Source organism: Camellia sinensis, chromosome 3 (assembly GCF_055761805.1).
Source record: "Camellia sinensis isolate YWXY chromosome 3, ASM5576180v1, whole genome shotgun sequence".
Classification (NCBI taxonomy): Eukaryota; Viridiplantae; Streptophyta; class Magnoliopsida; order Ericales; family Theaceae; genus Camellia; species Camellia sinensis.
The window spans coordinates 17,347,501-17,360,257 of NC_138963.1; the positions used below are offsets into that span (position 1 = coordinate 17,347,501).

General features: G+C 37.9%; 1 protein-coding gene across 4 annotated transcripts in view; it reads right to left on the reverse strand.

Moving 5' to 3' along the window:
• Positions 1-7,337, reverse strand: part of LOC114273533 (serine/threonine-protein kinase ATG1c) — a 12,960-nt gene extending 5,623 nt beyond the window's left edge. For 3 of the 4 annotated variants that reach the window (XM_082919174.1, XM_028215337.2, XM_028215338.2), the window contains exons 1-3: positions 6,623-7,328; positions 5,224-5,344; positions 5,076-5,134 (exon numbers count right to left, since the gene is read on the reverse strand). In XM_082919174.1, coding sequence (XP_082775300.1) covers positions 5,076-5,134; positions 5,224-5,344; positions 6,623-6,892 — 450 coding nt within the window. In that variant the 5' untranslated portion in view covers positions 6,893-7,328. Of the gene's footprint in view, positions 1-5,075; positions 5,135-5,223; positions 5,345-6,622 lie in introns of all 4 variants that reach the window. The other variant, XM_028215336.2, reaches the window with a different exon arrangement.
• Between the last annotated feature and the right edge of the window lie 5,420 nt (positions 7,338-12,757).

Sequence of the window (12,757 nt, forward strand, 5' to 3'; positions counted from 1 at the left end):
TAAATACATCAAATTGGTCAAATTGTTAAATCAAACAGATAGTGAAACACAATACTTCATTTAGCATGAGGAATAATTGAGATGAAGGGCGGCAGGAATGGTTAACGATTACCCCTAGGTTAAGGGCAGACAGCTTCCCCTGGCTGTTAGGTTGAATGTAAGCGAAAGATGTAAGAGTGAAAGGGATGTTGCCCAATTTTACAATTATATCCTAACTGACATATTAGCGTCATGGTACTGTATAAAGGGAAACAACATAAAAGATAAGGTTTCTCTTTTCCCCCTCCTGCACACTTTTGGACCGAACGAATCACCTAGAGGCTAAGAAGCACGGACACAGACAGAGACACACGGACACGTAAATTTTCAAAAATAGAGAACACGACACGTTGGGGACACACTCAATATATATAATAAATTTATTTATTATATGTCATAAAATTAAAAAAAAAAATCATTGAAAGGTAATAAAAAATACAAAATAACAAAAACTATAATTTAAAAAAAATATATATATATATATTTCATTGATTTAACATCATACATCATTAACAAATAACATAAAAATTGCATTCCATCAATACATAACATGTCATTTCAATCTACCAACCATCATTTGTCAAAAAAATAGGTTACATTTAGCCAAAAATAATAAAGAAAAAAAATAATCAAATAGAGAGAAAAATAAGCAAATTAATTTTCTTTATTAAATGGAGCCAAATTAATTTTCTTTATTCTTCGTATTCTTCTCTCTCGTTCTGGCTCTCTCTTTAACCCCCCAAAAAAATCGAAGAAAATGAAGGCGGAGAGTTGAAGAGTCAAAGAAAGAGGGAGTTAGAGAGAGAGAGAAGAATAAAGAAAAAAATCGAAAAACAGAGATAGAGAGAGAGATCGCAGAAGAAAATCGAAGAAGAAGAAGAAGAGAAAAGTGTGACACCCTGAACGTTTAATTAAATACCACATAAATATTTATAGCTATATACATAATTGTGGTTGTATGTGATAATATATTATTAAAACAATAAATAAATAAATAAATACTAATAACAATAATAATAAAATAAATGTATAGAATAAGAATAATAATGATAATAATAATAATAGGCAATAGTAATAATAATAATGGAAGCTATACGTAAATTAATTTGTCATTGTGGTTATCAAATATATGATGAGGAGATTTATTTGAGGACTAAATTAATCACTAATTAGTGTGAAAAGATTGGAATGTATAGATTTAGTTAAATAAATCAAGTAATAATGAATTAGGAAGATTTGTTTTAATTAGTAGGATTTACGGAGATTTGTTTTAATTAGAAGGATTTGCAAATATGGCTAGAAGGCGAGGAAGGGCCATCTGTATGTCTAGATGTAGGGGGGGAGAGGTGAGTCATCATTAGGGTTATTAATAAATGGTGAGTCATCACCCAACATGTGCATATAAATAAGAGGAAAGTGGTGAAGCTGGCCAGCGTGAAAACAAAGAAGGTAAAAAAAAAAAAAAGAGAGAGAGAGAGAGAGAGAAAGGAGATCAGTGGAAAAGGAAGGGGCCGAAAACCAACAAAAATAGAAAGGTATTAGTAAGACTCAATCTTAAGGTGAGTTATATTATACCTTAAGTCACCATAATATATTTTACGTATGTTTTGACTTACCACAATTTATTTTATACAAATTATATTTCATGAATTATATTAATACAAGTTATATTTTATAAATTATATTAATATTTCAGTTACGTGGATTAATTTCTGAACTATATTTGTTTAAAATGAAACTCATAGATATGTTTATTTAAATTTTAAAGAATATTTGACTATAACCTTATAAACAATTATATTTTGTAAGTACCACCATGGGAGTCCCACGCCTTGGGAGACTTAAATAACCATTGGCCTCTGTTTGGCCACTTTGTGGTCCTCTGTTTGTCATGAATCTATTGACCTCTGTTCTGATTGTCACTTCTGTGACCTCTGTTCTGTTCTGTATCGTAGTTATGGTTATTTATTTACAAAATTTTTGTATTTCAGTTTCTGCCACTTAAATGATTTATTTACCAAATTGAGTTATGTAAATGTTTTGGCCTAACTAACTATCTATAGTTATTTTGTATTCCCTATAGTCTTGGCATAATATTTCTCATTCTGTTGTGTGCTTCTAACTGTTACCCTTGCAGTTGACGAGATGTAGAGGAAACCCATAACCCCACGTAATGGAACCCGCACGAGGATTGATGGTGAACCACTATTTTGTCTTTCTTTTTCTTTTTTTTATATTTTTTTACTCAGGGCCGGTCACTGAATAATAAAATAATAAAATCCCTATAGACGTATTTTCTCTTATTAAAAGAGTAAAATTGGGTAATTTCCTGTTTAATTATTTTTATTTCTGTTTACGCAGTTTAATTTGCTACGAATAGAATAAGTTAGTAAGTTGCGATTCCAACCCTAAGCCCTTGGGTTGGGTCGTGACAAAAAGAAGAGAAGAGAGGAGAGAAAGGGATGATGGTTGCTGTTCACGATCATCGAAGGTATGTTTCTTCTTCTTCTTCTTCTTCTTCTTCTTCTTCAATTCCCTTCTCTTCTCTCTTTTTTTCGATTTTTGTTTTTTACAGTTTGGCCTCATTTACAAGTTTCAAAAATTGCGTTTTGTACCCCGTGGTATCCGAAACGTGTCCAAGGGTGTCCAAAACATGTCCGGCAGCAAAAAAAATTCAAAAAAAAAAAAAAAGGGGGGACACCTTAGGGAGAGTGTCGGACTCGTGTCTAACATTGATATGTAGGCCTCGGGGAGGTGTTCATGCTTCATAGCCTAGAGGGTATTCTTTTCTTACCCTTTTCTAAGTAACAAACTATGAAAACCCCTCCATCAATCTGCCTGCAATCCATTTGCTTAATAGAGACCAATGATAGAAAAAAATTCCCCGAACACAGCTTACAACTTTCATCGTCTTGCGCTCTTCAAATAGAAACCCTTCTAAAAATCTCACACAAGTGGTGTTGGGTTAGAATCCCATTCCAACAAAGATTCTTATGGTTCTAGAGGATCCAGCATGAAAAACCACCTAGTTCTACCCATCACCTTCCAATTTTAATGGCTTCAATCTTTCTATAATGATAAGGCTCATAATAACATTAGTGTTCACTTTTCCAAGTCTATAAACCAAATTTATTTTCTTCCTTTATATGTTCCTACTTTTACCACAACAACATTTCATACACCTTGCCTTCGTCATGGGCGTACTTTTTCTAGATGATGTTTTAACCATATGGTGCATTATATTAGAGGTGAATTTGGGTGGATACAAAACTCTTGTTTTGTTGTATTAGCTAGCAGATTAGAATAGGAATAACAAGAGCCTCGTTGTTTGAAGGCAAACCACTAATGATTCATGTGTAAGAGCTGTGACGGCCTCTAGATTATATGAACCCTTTAGCTATTCATGTTCCAACCACCATTTGAACCCCAAAAAAGGGCAATGAAAGGTCTTTATGACTCTTCTCAAAGCAAGCCTGCAACATTCCATGGAGTACCATGGTAATTACAAATACAGAAAAATGCTAGCAGTCATCCTTTTAAACTTTCCTTGGGCCATTATAAAAAGATCATTAAAAGATAGTTTTGAATTAACAAGAGGTCAACCTTGTGACCATTACCCAATCACTAAACCTTGGATTACTGTTTTTATCACACGGCTTTGAATTAATGAAACAGAATAAAGACAAAATTTGGACCAGTAGGAGAAACCACACCCAATGAAGCTCAAACTTGGGAACACTTAACTATATCCAAGATCATCTTTCAAAAAAAGAAAAATAATGAATGCAAGAGAATTGAGAGATTCGAGTCTCCAACACATCATAAATTATAGAGGCTAAGAATTGGCCTCAAAGTTGCCTATATTGAGGGGATTTATGCACTAGTATCAAAAAGGTGTTAAGATTCCACCCTTCATATGTACTGAATTCTTATTCTTGACTATGGAAGCATAACACAAAGAACACGCAAGAAATGCAAACATAAACCAAACCAATATTCCAAATTGATGTCTCTATCTTTTGTGATAATACACACTCAATCCGAAAGCTAGACGTCGAGGAGAACGTGCCCCTACGCTTATATACTTCACATTACTTTAGTACCTAGGCGATGTGGTACTACGCTTCACACACTCCCTCACGCGCAACATGCTCACTCGACAATGGTTGTCGCGTGCAGGCCAAGGACACACCTACCCATCCCTAGGTACTCCGACTTTGATATCATCTTACATAGTCTTGAGTAGAACTCAACCCCAAAAACTAGCCATTGAGATGAGGGTGCCCTCACGCTTATATACTAAACATTACTTTAGTATTTAGGTAATGTGGGACTTCGCTTCACACTTTTCACAATATATTTTATCTAAAGGTTGTACTAAGTACAATCTCCCGGTAGAAAGTCAGACCATGGCTGGTTTGGGGCAATATACTAGTTTAATGAGCTAGTTCAAATAAGTTTTTTGACTAATGAAAGATAGACAATTCCGTCATCCACCAATAATTTTGATGAATATTTCTTTCAAAACCCTCACAATAAGCCTACATGAATGTTGCCAAATGCTTTTTCTAGGCCAATAAAGAACATTAAACAACCCATATGTTTTCTCTACTTGGCATCAAACCAAAACATTTTCTCAATAATCCATGCCTTAAAGTTTGGACAAACGTTCTCGCAAAGCTTAATCAAAATTGACCTACAAGTTCAAAATTATAGTGATAGTTAAACATCATCATATTATATTTTTGGTCCAGCCATGTGAAATTATCTCTATTTCAAACCTTGTAAGAGATTTAGTCAACTAAACACCATCATACCAATCATTTCTGTAACATAAAAAATAAAGGAAAAATAATAAACAAAGTTTGGCATATACTTGTTTGTTGCTCACAGAAGAACATAAGGAAGTAGGTTTATAGATAGATAACAGGCAGATGGATTGGAATTTCTAGATACATGGACCACTTAAAAAAAAAAAAAAAAAAAAAAAAAAAAAAAAAAAAAAAAATCATAAAATAGGGAAGATCATAACATACCTGTGGCTTTAGATCTCGATGTATAATATTATTATCACGGAGGATTTGAAGACCAGCCGCTGAATAATTCACAATCTAATGAACATCAGTAATGGCTCATTGAAGATGTGAAAACTTAACCACAAGGAAACAAAAAATTTCAATGTACCCAGTTGCTGCATAAAATACTTTGCGGTAGCTTCTGGAACTCTTCCTTGGCGTTGCTGAATATATATGGAAAGATCACCCCCTCTGCAATACTCCAATACCAGATGTATTCTTCCAGTTTCCTAAATGACACATGCATGGGACTTGATTTAAAACAAATAAAATCAAGTAGAGTTAAAAGAAATAGCATTCAAACAGGACCCTAAATTTGTCATGCAAAACTAAAATGAACTAGACAAACATAAGAAATTAGGTAAAACAAATTAGACACTCATAACAAATAAAGTAGTTCATATGGTTCATTGCTTTGCTATTTGCTTCCATTTAAAACAAATAAAATCAAGTAGAGTTAAAGGAAATAGCATTTGAATTGACTCCTGGGCAGGACCCTAAATTCGTCATGCAAAACTAAAATTAACTAGTCAAACATAAGAAATTAGGTAAAACGAGTTAGGCACCCATAACAAATAAAGTAGTTCACATGGTGCATTGCTTTGCTATTTGCTTCCACCCCATACTGCATAAGAAAAGCAAAAAACACCCAGCTATTGGAGTGCGCAAATTCCAAGCTACACCAATTCCAAGTCTCTGCAACTGAGCTTAAACAAACTCTTCGGCTTAGCCATTGTAATATTTTTCCATTGTAATATTTTTCACAGCTAGAAAATTACTGACATTAGACACAGAACTGAAATCTTTTCTCTTCTTTTTCTCCTATCTATCTAACCATTCACCCCTCATCCATTCTACTCCATAACCACTGCCAAAACATTAAGATCAGCTTTTCATTTCTCAAAAACGAAATAAGATATAAAATAAGATCTTAAAAGTCTCTTTTCTTCTTTTTTTCTCGGTCACTCCATTTAAGCAATTATAATAACTGTTGCCACATTGTTGAAGTGGATTTTTCCATTTCTTGGAAACCCAACAACTAACAATTACTCAGTTTTCTCTGCAATACTACAAACCTAAGATTATGATACCATATTTCATTAATTCAACATTGTAACGATTACCATAACATCAGGATGAGCTTTTTCATTACCAGAAAATTTTTTGCCTTCTTTTTCTTCTCCTATCTATCTCATTATCCATTCCACTCAACCACTACCAAACCATTAAGATCAGCTTTTCATTTCTCGAAAACAAAACAAGATATAACATAAGATCTTAAAAGTCTCTTTATTTCTTTCATTCTCAGCCACTCCATTTAAGCAATTATAACAACTGTTGCCACATTGTGGGTTTTTCCATTTCTTGGAAACCCAACAAACCCTATTTACCATATCATAAAGATGAGCTTTTTAATTACTAGAAAACCAAAAAAAAACATAAAGCATACAAATTTCTATTTTCCTGGGATTTTCGAGTAACCAAACAAAAGATAAAACTATAAATACCTCGATGATGTCGTGCAACCGAATGATGTTAGGATGGTTAGTTTGCCTTAAGATAACAATCTCGGACATGAGAGACTCTTGCAATTTCTTGTTCAATCGTCCCATGTGGATCTCCTTAATCGCAACCTCGGTGCCATGGACTTTGTGTCTCGCATGCCACACCACCGAAAACGAGCCCGACCCAATTTGCCTCCCGACCACATAGTCCCCAACATACCTACCCCCTCCTCCTCCTCCTCCTCCTCCTCCTCTGCTTGTCGATTGAGCCATTACCCAAAAACCAAAAAACAAAACCCTAGAAATTGAAAGCTCAGAAACCCAACTCGAGCTTCGATATCGATCCAAACACAGCTAAAAATCAGACAACAAAACAGGGAAAATTTGTTGTTGAGAATGTTTTTCTGGGTTTTTTTTTGTTGCTGTTGTTTTTGTTGTTTTGTGGTTTGGGTTTGGAGTGTTCGAGGATGATATCTGATGATTGGTGAAGTATACGGAGATGGGGTTTTGATTCTTGTTTTAGTATCATCCTAATTCTATCAATCTAATAAATGATGATTATGCTGAAGAAGAAGAAGAAGACGAGGAGGAGGAGGAGGAGGAGGAGGACGAGGATTGTGTAAACTCAGATTATGTTTATGGTGGTTAAGGATAAATAATTTGCGGGATTAGCAAGTAGTAAAAATTAATTTCTTACAACTTATTTAATGAAGAAGATGAATAATAATAATATTATAATATATAATAAGATGAATAATAATAATATTATAATGGGATTTTTATTGATAAATTTAATTTAGAAGTGTTTTAACCTAAGAAGTCCATGAAGGAATTTTTTAACCCATTTAGTCCCATGTAAGTATAGTTTTATTCCATAAAGTTCATTTTCTTGATTTACATTATTTTCTTGGACACTTATGCCCTTATATTTAATTTTGATACTCTTATAAATATTTTTTGAACAATTAGCAATTTAATGATGTGAACATTCATATTTTAAAATTCACATTGGTAGGAATGTAAAATTGGCCTGTAGGCGGCCCGAAACCCGGCCGCGAGCCGAGACAAGCCCGGCCTGTTGACAATGTGAATATTCACATTGACATATTAACATTCACATTAATAGAAGTGTAAAATTGACCCCCGTCCCGTGGCAACGCGAAACCCGCCCGTGACCCATGGCCGGCCCGGGGCGGTCCCGGTCCGGCCCGTCAACAATGTGAATATTCACATTGACATGTTAACATTCACATTGATAAGAGCATAAAATTGGGCCGCGGCCCATGGGCGGCCAAAAGCCCACCCGTGGCCCGGCCCTTTGACAATGCGAATATTCACATTGACATGTTAACATTTACATTGATAAGAGTATAAAATTAGCCCGCGCCTCGTGGCTGCCCAAAACCCGTCCACGGCCCGTGGGCGGGCCCGGCCCGGCCTGTTGACAATGTGAATGTTCACATTGACATGTTAACATTCACATTGATAAGAGTATAAAACTGGACAGCAGCCTAGGGCGGGCCCGACCCGGCCCGTTGACAATGTGAATATTCACATTGACATGTTAACATTCACATTAATAGAAGTGTAAAATTGGCCCCCGTCCCGTGACGGCGCGAAACTCGCCCACGGTCCATGGGCGCCCCGGGGCGGGCCCGGTCCGGCCCATTGATAATGTGAATATTCACATTGACATGTTAACATTCACATTGATAAGAGTATAAAATTGGGCCGCGGCCAAAAGCCTGCCCGCGGCCCGGGGCGGGCCCGGCCCGGCCCGTTGACAATGTGAATATTCACATTGACATATTAACATTCACATTGATAGGAGTGTAAAATTAGCCCGCACCTCATGGCTGCCCGAAACCCGCCCACGGGCCGTGGGCGGGCCCGGCCCTGCCAGTTGACAATGTAAATATTCATATTGACATGTTAACATTCACATTGATAAGAGTATAAAACTGGACAGCAGTCCAGGGCAGGCCAACCCGGCCCGGCCCGTTGACAATGTGAATATTCACATTGACATATTAACATTCACATTAATAGGAGTGTAAAATTGGCCCCCGTCCCGTGGTGGCGCGAAACCTGCCCACGGCCCATGGGCGGCCCGGGGCGGGCCCGGTCCGGCCCGTTGACAATGTGAATATTCACATTGACATGTTAACATTCACATTGATAAGAGTATAAAATTGACCCGCGGCCCATGGATGACCAAAAGCCCGCCCGCTGCCCGGAGCGGGTCCGGCCCGGCCTGTTGACAATGTGAATATTTACATTGACATGTTAACATTCACATTGATAAGAGTGTAAAATTGGCCCGCAGCCCGTGGGCGGCCCGAAGCCCGACCGCAGCCCGAGGCGGGCTTGGCCCGACTCGTGACAATGTGAATATTCATATTGACATGTTAACATGCACATTGATAGGAGTGTAAAATTAGCCCGTGCCCCGTGGCTGCCCGAAACCCGCCCACGGCCCGTGGGTGGCCTGGGGCGGGCCCGGCCCGGCCTGTTGACAATGTGAATATTCACATTGACATGTTAATATTCACATTGATAAGTGTGTACAATTGGCCCGTGACCCGTGTGCAGCCCGAAGCCTGACCTCAGGCCGGGGCGGGCCTGGCTCGTTGGCAATGTGAATATTCACATTGACATGTTAATATTCACATTGATAGGAGTGTAAAATTGGCCCGCAGCCCGTGGGCGGCTCGAAGCCTGATCGCAGCCCGAGGCGGGCTTGGCCTGACCCGTGACAATGTGAATATTCACATTGACATGTTAACATTAACATTGATAGGAGTGTAAAATTTGTCCGCTGCCCGAAGCTCGCCCGCGGCCCGGGGTAGGCCTGGACCCAAACCCGGGCCGCCCGTGGGACGCGAGTCAATTTTACACTCTTATCAATGTGAATGTTAACATGTCAATGTGAATATTTACATTGTCAACAGGCCGGGCCGGGCCCACCTCGGGCTGCCCACGGGCCGTGGGCGTATTTCGGGCAGCCACGGGGCACGGGCTAATGTTACACTCTTATCAATGTGAATGTTAATATGTCAATGTGAATATTCACGTTGTCAACGGGCCAGGCTTCGGGCTGCTCACGGGTCACGGGCCAATTTTACACTCTTATCAATGTGAATGTTAACATGTCAATGTGAATATTCACATTATCAACGAGTCGGGCCGGGCCCGCCCAGGGCAGCCCACGAGTCGCGGGCGGGTTTCGGGCCGGCCACAGGTCGCGGGCTAATTTTACGCTCTTATCAATGTGAATATTAACATATCAATGTGAATATTCACATTGTCAACGGGCTGGGCCGGGCCGGGCCCGGGCTGTCAACGGGTCATGGGCCAATTTTACACTCTTGTCAATGTTATTGTTAATGTTAATATGTCAATGTGAATATTCACATTGTGAACGGGCCGGGCTGGGCCCATCCCGGGCGGCGGGCTGGTTTCGGGCCGTCCACGGGCCGCAGACCAATTTTACACTCCTATCAATGTGAATGTTAACTTGTCAATGTGAATATTCATATTATCAACAGGCCGAGCCGGGCCTATTTTTTGGGCCTGTGGGCCGGGCCGGCCCGACTCGAATTTTTTCGGGCACCCACGAGGATCGACATGGGCCGGGCCCCTACACATTGACGATATGAACATTTACGTTGACGGTGTGAACATTCACATTAAGGGTATTTTGGTAATTATGTCACCCATAGGACTTATTGAAATATAAGAAAATAATGTAAACTAAATGGAACATAAGCAGATGAAAAGGGTATTTTGGTCTTCTTATCTCAAATTGGAGCTAATGGAATAGTCAAAAAGAATATGGGTTGAATGGAATAAAGCTCTTAGAAAATGGATTTATCAAAAAGCTCTCTATTATAATATATATTTTAATATATTAATTAATACATATATAGAGTTGTTTGGGAAGTTCTAAATAAATGTATTTTTTAATTTTTTATGAAATATTAGTTGAGTTTTAGGTGATGTGTTAAAGAGGTGATATGATTTAAATAAGATAATGTGACTTAAATAGGATAGTGATTTTTTGATTTTTTTAAGGGATACCAAACATAACCATAATAGAGTTTTTTGAGAAGCTGGTAAAAAGTCAACTTTTAACTTTTTATTTATTTTAGATTACATCACCTCTCACATAAACAAAATAAGCTAAAAAAATCAAAAAATTAACTTTTTACTAACTTTTCAAAACATCTTAATATCGCCGATTGTTATAATGCGCCGTGTGCGCATCTGTGGGCAGCCAGCGAGGTGGGTTGCTGTTATTGGCTGTGAACATTGTCTAATGATGACGTGTTGATAAATGATTGGATTAAATTTTTTTCTTTGAATATTCTTTTTACATGCTATTTTTGACATTAATCCGAGCTTTTAAGCAATTTCTGGGTTGCTGCTACCAGCTTTTGCCACTTTTTTTTGTGGCTTACTTTTTCTTTTTTTCTTTTTCTTTGCGTTGAAGTTCTTGGCTTCTCTCAATAAGCAAAGAAGAAAAAAGAGAGTAGAAGAAGATGAAGAATTCAATTTTTAACAATTTATTGGGTAGTGAAATGCAGCTAGTTTGAAAAAAAGTACATTCCAAGTCATGATTTAGGTTTGCTCTTTGGATTCTTTTGATTTACTGATCATCATTTCATCCTAACATTTATTTGAGAAAATTATTTTTGCATTTGATTTATTAAAAAAATCATTTAAAAACTAACATTCACTATTATAAAAATAATAATTATTAAATAGAGAGGATATCTTTACGTTGTCAAATTAGTGTGCTTGATAAACCTGTTCAAATTTTCAACTTACATTTTTTTTTTTTAAGGATAAACTATACTCACTTCTCATAAGATTTAGAAAAATATATATATATATAAAATATAACAATTTTAACATACTTATATTAACAGACATAAAGATAAATAATAAAAAAAATAAGAGAGTCATTATTCTCACTTTATTTTGTTCTAAATACATTATTTTTTTTTTATCCTTATTATACATAATTATTATTCTCATTCTACTTTGCTCCAAATATACTCCCCTCTATTTATAATAAGGACAAAGAAAGAAATGTATTTGGAGCAAAATAGAGTAGAAATAGCTGCTCCAAAAAATATATAGTAAAATTCTAATGTAAAAGATATGATAGTATCATTTTCTATCCATATTTGACTAACAAATTATAAATAAAAAGAGAGTTAAAGTTGAGAGGGAGATTCGTGCCGAATAGTGAGCTAAGCTACACCAACACAGAATTTGGTATTGGGCCAGGTGAAAAGAGCTTGGGACGCGTCATTGGGCCGGACTAAGGTTATCCGAGATGCGTCTAGCCGAGCTGGTTTCGCACAGAATGTAGTGCCGAGCCGAGCTCGACATTTGCGGAATACTGTGTTGACCAAACCCGGTCGAGCTAGCTCAGTTGGCTAGCAGAACTGCCCCAACATTGAGGTCTAAGGTAGCTGAGTCACGTGATGACCGAGCTACAGATTGTTCGCGCTATTATCATCGAAATGGGCGGTCCGTGAGATCGCGGTCAATAGCTGAGGTGCCGAACGGTATGACCACCTCCAGTTAGTTGTTATAGACCAATTCAGATCTAGCTCGGCATGAAGAAACTAGCGTGGTGTTAGTGGTTCTCAAGTAACAGCTCGGTCGAGCATCCCACGTGGACCAACAAAGGGAAGAGAGAAATCCACTCCTAGTATGCGTCAATATCGTTTGGCGGTGCGACAAATACTGTTTGGAGGTTTCGGTCCCTATACGTATAAGAAATGTAAAGGGGAGCACAGTCGCCTATCCAAAGAAGGATAGCAGAGGTAGTGCGCCCGCAATCTTTGAGGTTGTATGGCCAACCTTGAAAAGCAGAAGTATACAGACGTTGGGGGGTAAGAAATTTTGATTATAGACTCTGTCTCTCTCTACAATGCTCAACCTTCTCTCTTCTTTTCTAAGTATGCTAACTTGGTCGTCGGAGGGTTTTTCCGGCAATACACCACCGGGTAGCTCACCCTCTTTCTGTTCTTAGGTTAAGCGACGTTACATGAAGCTTAGACACAAGGGGTACGGAGAGCGACGAATATTTTCTCCCCACACAATTGGCATCGTCTGTGGGAA